Genomic DNA, 7,177 nt, shown 5'->3' with positions numbered 1-7,177 from the left:
TTTTCCTGAGAACCAGCATGTGAAAACTACAAAGAAAATCTCTTTACCCTCAACCTCAGTTAATTTAGTGTCCACCCTGGGTAATTACATACATAATTTCTCTCTTCTCTAATCTCAAAAGAATCCAAATAAGAATTTTATGTCAACAGACATCCTACCGAAAGAACATGCCCTTTTAATTTTTATGAATATCATGGTAGATACAAGTGTAATTGCAGCTTCTTCTCTATAACATAGAAATCGAATTAAGAGATGTTGCTTTTACTGCTCTTTGTTCACTAGAAATGAGTACAGCATACTGATATGGTCTGTCATTAAATACATATATATATTCATATATTTAAACTATAATTTCAATCATAGACCATTAGAGGGGAAGAGGGCTTCAGTCTAGCATCTGATTTTATAGGTGTCATGGATTGTGTTCTGAAGAAACTCAGATGAGGATGTGCAGCAAGTGATATATTAAGGAAGCACCCTCAGATGGGTAAGGAAATAGGAGAAACAAGAAAATGAAGAAGTCACAAATGGGTGTGATTTCAAGCAAAGTCCTAGCCTCAGACTAATCATGAAGAGGAGCTCTGAATGTAAATAACATCTCAGAGTTTATTTCCATCCAGGAAGGAAGGGACTGTGCCCTCACACTTCCGCACAAGGCAGTCTTTGGCTAAGGGCTGCTGCAGAGCCATGTAAATTCCCACACACTTTTGGCCCCACATTTTCTAGCCAAATATGCCCTGTCTTATAGAGTAGCAGAAGTGCAGGTAGTTAGAAGTGAAAGAACACAGATGTTGGGGAAGGAGCATAGAGAAACAATAAAAGGATCCAAAGGGATCTGGGTGGAGCACTGACAGTGTTTGACACAAGGGATGAGGAAACTGGGTTGCAAGGTAATTTACGTAAACCACACCAAGTCACAGAGCTAACTCGTGAAAGAATCGAACTCTCCTGATTCATAATCCAGGACATGCTTGTGTTGGTTTAAAGCAAATACCAGGATATCCACCATTGATAATTCCAATTAATTTAAATAAAGACAGAATTGTTAGTTTATGACTTGTCTTGCAATTCTCCCATATGACAAGAGTAATTTCAAAATTACTGTTTTGGACCCTTCTGCTGCTAATGATATTACAGTTCTAATTCATTTCCACTTTTAAGAACTCAGTTGAGCAGCTTTTTCTTCTGCCTGCTCTCCTCTCCCGCCGAGTGCCATTCTGGCTGCACCGCGCTTGCTCAGAGTTCCCGGCTCCTGCTAAGGTAGTGCCGCCGTCGTCTCTCTCCAGCCGTCGTCATGATCATCTACCGGGACCTAATCAGCCATGATATGTTCTCCGACATCTACAAGATCCGGGAGATCGCGGACGGGCTGCGCCGGGAGCTGGAGGGGAAGATGATCAGTAGGACAGAGGGTAACATTGATGACTTGCTCATTGGTGGAAATGCCTCCCCTGAAGGCTCGGAGGGCGAAGGTACCGAAAGCACAGTGATCACTGGTGTTGATATTGTCATGAACCATCACTTGCAGGAAACCAGCTTCACAAAAGAAGCCTACAAGAAGTACATCAAAGGGGCACCTGGGTGGCTCAGTCGTTAAGCATCTGCCTTCGGCTCAGGTCACGATCCCAGGGTCCTGGGATCGAGCCCCGCATCGGGCTCCCTGCTCGGCGGGAAGCCTGCTTCTCCCTCTCCCACCTCCCCTGCTTATGTTCCCTCTCTCGCTGTGTCTCTCTCTGTCAAATAAATAAATAAAATCTTTAAAAAAAAAAAAAAGAAGTACATCAAAGATTACATGAAATCAAAGGCAAACTTGAAGAACAGAGGCCAGAAAGAGTAAAGTCTTTTATGACAGGGGCTGCAGAACAAATCAAGCACATCCTTGCTAATTTCAAAAACTACCAGTTCTTTATTGGTGAAAACATGAATCCAAATGGCATGGTTGCTCTGCTGGACTACCATGAGGATGAGGTGACCCCATATACGATTTTCTTTAAGGATGGTTTAGAAATGGAGAAATGTTAACGAATTCGGCCATGACTTTGGATGTGTCACCTGTTGCCGTAAGGGGCTGCTCCTCTTCATCCACATGACACCAGGACTTAGACAGATGGGACTAATGGCATCTTGAGCTCTTCATTTGTTTTGACCCGGATTTATTTGGAGTGGAGGCATTGTTTTTAAGAAAAAAACATGTCATGTAGGTTGTCTAAAAATAAAATGCATTTAAACTCAAAAAAAAAAAAAAAAAACTCAGTTGAGCAGACCGTCAAACTTTGTGGTGGGAGACTTTTTTAAAATTAATTTCCTAGAGAAAACAATAAAAATTACATGACAAATCAGTTTGCTAATCCATAAACAGAATTTAAAATTATAGATCTGTTTAAACTTTAACATAAGAACATACTATTTCCTAACATACACATTTGTACTAGCTCATTAGTACTTAGTAGCCCCCAAATGTAAAATTTTTGCACATGTTATGCCAGTCAAGACTGTTATGCATGAAACTCCTAAGTCCTTAGCATCTAGGAAAGGACTCTTTCTTTCACAGTTTTCAAATCTGGACTTACATTAGATATTATCTAATGAACACGTGCCCCATGTGTCTGTGGTTTGCAAAGAGTAATAATGAAACTGGTAGTGATGCACTCATTGTTACAAATTTCCTTAAAAATAGTTTTTACTAAAAATTTTACTAAATTTTTTTAAAAATTCTAAATTAAGCCACCAGGAAGAAAATTGGGAGAGAAGATGCTTGGAAAGTTATTTCCTCGGTTCATGAGCAGATTTTCATTGCTTATCTACGCAGAGAAAAAAAGAAAAAGGTAGATAGAAACCCTGATAAGTAACAAACTATTCCCTTTCTCTTTGTTTATGAAGGGAAAAAAAAAGGTGAGAACCCCTCTGCTATGAGGACAGATATCATACAACAGGATGGTTCTCTCTTCAGCAGGAGGGTGGAAGTTGATTTGACAATTGCTAATATAATTTACTTTAATAGAACACAAGAAGTCTTCTCAAGTTTACATTGTTATGTTTTGCATGAGACGTATGAAAGTAATTGAAATGAAATGTGAAAGATATAAAGATTATGGTTAACACCTGGCACAGTACTTTTGCACAGTAGGCATTTAAACAAGTATATTGAATCTGCAAATGTCTCCCTCTTAAAAATATAAATGCAAAGTCATTTTTTGATAATATATAATAAATACTATTTTTAGACTATTTTTCCCATGCCCTTTGATTTTTTTCTGACTCTTATTTACCTTTGTGTTTTCCACTCTCTTGAGCTTTCTGTCCAGCAAGGGACCTTAGAAACCCAAATCCTTATTAGCTATCTCTCATCCTCACCAGCCCATGAAATGTATGAAGATAATGCTGCAATTTTAGATGGGTGGGGGACATTCAGCCTTATGTTTCTTCTTTCTTTTCATTTTTTAGTTTCATTTTCACTTTTTTCTGGGTAAGTCTGCCTATATACTTAAAGGAAATTAAGAACAAGAAATAGTCCTAAGCAAACCTTGTCTACTTATCCCCACCTATTCATCATAACAATTTAATTTAAAATGAGGTGACAGGTCAGGATTTTAGACAAACACACATCAAGTGCAAATTCAAAACCCTTTTCCAAAACCATATAGAAATAATGTTTTTACTCATAACCTTTTGAGATATATCATACTACTGGTTTCCTGATTAGCACTGATATTTGATCATATTTATGTATACTATGTAGGTAGTGCCTTTTAATGAAATAAAATACATTAATTACTTAAGAGGTAAGGTATTACAAAAGTAGAAAATTAATCTCTGGAACACTTTATTTAACCTATTGGTGGGACACCAGATGACAAATAGTGTCATGGGGCATATTCTGCTGCTTGAGAAGTGAACTTGACTATTTAGACCTAAATGAAGTGAACTGGTCTTTTCTAATAGATTCTCTACAGTATTATTTTTATGATTGAGGATTTCTACTTTTCTTATGTCCTAAAAATATGTTAGAGTCTTCCAATTTTATGTAAGAAAATAGTTTCTATGAAAGTTTAATCAAACATTAGTCTCTTTTTAATGAGATACCTATTTGCAATACACCTTTTTTGTATCAAAAACCTAAGAGCATCCCCTAAGTGGAAATAAACAAAGAAAAAATATTTTGAGATGATTAGGTAGATGGAACACCATTTCTAAAGCAAACAGGTAACAAAGGACCAAGTTTAAAATCCATTCACACCAGCTCACGTAAGTGCATCTATTTGAAATCTTGTATTTTTGTACAGATCAGCACTAGTGGGGCTCCATAGTCTGGATATTGTAACATATTATTTCATCTAATGCCAACACCAAAGACAAATGGCACCCCCACTTGAAGAAAAAGAGTCAGTAAAAGTCCGTTAAGGATTTCCATTCTTTTGAAATGTACTTTCAAGGAAGGAAGTGGAATAAGACAGAATAAAACCATGATAATAGAAGAAAAATGTGATAACGAAGAGGTTAGGAAAGTAGTATGAACTGGAAAGAAGATACTTTATTGAGTCGTGCTACAGTAATACAAAAAAAAAATGGAGTATTTTGCTTCACTCGTTATACTATCTTCAAAAATTCCCCCCAACACAGAGAAATTGCAAGCCACCATTAAAAAAATAGTTACAAGACCACAGTATTTCCATCTTTCTATTAAAATTATCATGCCCCAGGTACCCGGCTGGCTCAGTCAGAAGAAGATATGACTCTTGATCTCGGGATCGTGAGTTTAAGCCCCATTGTTGGGTTTGTAGAGACTACTAAAAAAAAATTAATAAATAAACTTAAAAAAACATCATGCCTTTGTAGTCGCAGATGATTCTCGACAAAACTGTCTCCATTTTCACAGAAGAGCTGTTTTGTTTCTGCTTTAATATTATATTGCTTTAATTTCATATTTTGTGGCTTAAAGCTCTTCAGCTAATAGATTATTTCACCTGCATATGCTCATTTTATACTTAAGTTTATACAGGAACTGATTCACAAAGCATATTGCTTTCAGAGACAATTTTCACATTACCTAAAAATCATTCCATGTTGTGATAATGATTGTAATTATCACTCAACCCCTAATGACATGGAGTTCTTCTGCAGTTACATTCATCTTGAGATTCTAAGTCCCTTCTAACAGCTGCTGAAGCCTGTCACAGCACGGTCATTAACACTTGAAGAATTTTTTTGCAAGTGTCCCCCAGAACAACTCCAGCCTAACACTGTCAGTTGGCGATAGAGAGTTCACTTACTTCTTATACTGATTAAGGAAGAATCGCAACAACTGCGTGAGGAGAGGATGTGGGCAAAGTAGCAGAATACAGAGACATTTACTCTCACATAATGAACTCAAAACATGAACTTGGGAAATAAGAACATGAATTTCAGGAAGAAGAATCTTTGAAAGTTTTCAGATCCATGCATGCTGTGGAGTATACAGTTATTCTACAATGGAACTACAGGAGCAGTGCCTGAGAAAAGAAACAAATGAGAATTGAGTGAAGAAAAAAAAACCAGCATTTGTCTTCTTATCTGCCTCCCAGCTGTGAATAACCTTCAAGTCATTCTTCATGGAAAATCAAGGAAGACACTAACGTTTGTTTGAACAAATACTATATACCAAGTAATGTGTGTGTATATATTCAAATATATACGTATTCCTTATAGAGTGTCATCTTTATACAACTCTTTGAGATAGATAATATAAACATTCAGATGAAGAAATAAGTGAGTAACAGTTAAGTGCCAGAAGTAGAACTTATTTTAAGTCAGAGTTTATGCCATAGGGTCACACTGCTTCTCAGTGATTAGAATAAGCTATTGTTATGACCCACTGATTTTCAAAAGTTACAGAGGGAGGACTTGCAGTTTCCAATCTGTCATATAAAAAACTTGAAAGTCATCATGCTCATCTTCACAACAAGAAAAAACCTGAACAAACCAAAAATCAGCAACTCTTCTCGAATGCCTTAAAGAACTGTGGTCAGAGGGCATGATACTGCCACCCAAACAGAAGAGACAGGAGGATACAGAGCATCACAGCTAACCAGCAGTAGGTGCCCAGGAACAGATTCCTGCAGCTGGAGCCCAGTAGCAGTAGGAACACTTCAGCTATAACTACACTGACTGGAGGATCAGTGTGGACTAGCATGAGAGTTAAAAATCGAGGGGCTGTTTTGGGGGACTCCACATTTTTATAAGTTTTACCCCAAAGAGCTCCACAAGGTTCTCACTGTGAAGATGGGAGAAAAAAAAAAATCCCATTCTGCTTCTGGCAGGGATACGGTGAAAAAACATAACCATTTTTTAATATCCCCAGAGTTCCATGCTCTCATTAATAAGCCCTGCCCTTAAGAAAAGAAAACATGGTACCAAAGACTAACACACTTTAGATTTCACCAAAGTCTAAATTGCCCAGGGGAAGGGAAGTACCCAACGCCAACCTCCTTTAGCCTTCCTGGCTCACCTACGGGCAGCAGGGGACTGAGAAACATTTGTGAAGACCACAGCCCAAGAACATACCTAACTAAAAGACTAAGATGCAATCATCTAACCACCTAACCTACACCTAACCACCTACATCAACAGGGCTCCTATATGATAATAGAAAATTATAGCTGAATAACTGCAATCTTCTGACCCTGTTTAACAAATGGTCTTTAAGGAAACCCAAAAATAATAGAAGAGAAAAAAGCAAGAACACTAGAAGAAATGCTAGCTTCTGATATTACAGCTACAGCAGACAGTAAACAGCCTAATTTCTAGCCAGAGAAACATAAAAATGTCACACTAAAGGACTATTTTCCCCATTTCCTTTTACCTACTACACCATGTATGACTCTAAACAAGAAATTTCAAGTCTCACTAAAAGGTAAAAAACAGTCTGAAGAGATAATGCAAGCATTATTAGGTCCAGATTCAAATATGGCTAAAAATTTGGAATTATCAAACTTGGAATTCTTTGTTAATTATGATAAAACTCTAAGGACTCTCCTGGAAAAAGTAGACAGCATGCAAGAACAGATGTGTAATATAAGCAGAGTGATGGAAACTCTAAGAAAAATCAAAAAGAAATCCTGGAAATTAAAAACAATGTGATAGGAATGAGGAATGCTTTGATGTGCTTATCAGTAGACTGGGTATGGCAAAGGAAAGAATA

At 37.3% G+C, this 7,177-nt stretch overlaps 1 protein-coding gene across 1 annotated transcript; it reads left to right on the top strand.

Moving 5' to 3' along the window:
• Nucleotides 1-1,183: 1,183 nt before the first annotated feature.
• LOC102729480 (translationally-controlled tumor protein-like) lies at nt 1,184-2,106 on the top strand. The gene is made up of 2 exons (XM_006727679.2): nt 1,184-1,581; nt 1,788-2,106. The coding sequence occupies exons 1-2, from the start codon at nt 1,295-1,297 to the stop codon at nt 2,020-2,022; spliced, it is 522 nt and encodes a 173-aa protein (XP_006727742.1). The 5' UTR covers nt 1,184-1,294; the 3' UTR covers nt 2,023-2,106.
• Nucleotides 2,107-7,177: the final 5,071 nt, after the last annotated feature.

Source organism: Leptonychotes weddellii, chromosome 3 (assembly GCF_054177405.1).
Source record: "Leptonychotes weddellii isolate Sample4059 chromosome 3, ASM5417740v2, whole genome shotgun sequence".
NCBI lineage: Eukaryota > Metazoa > Chordata > Mammalia > Carnivora > Phocidae > Leptonychotes > Leptonychotes weddellii.
The sequence above is the reverse complement of the archived record's forward strand: the minus strand, read 5'-3'. Positions and strand labels throughout refer to the sequence as shown.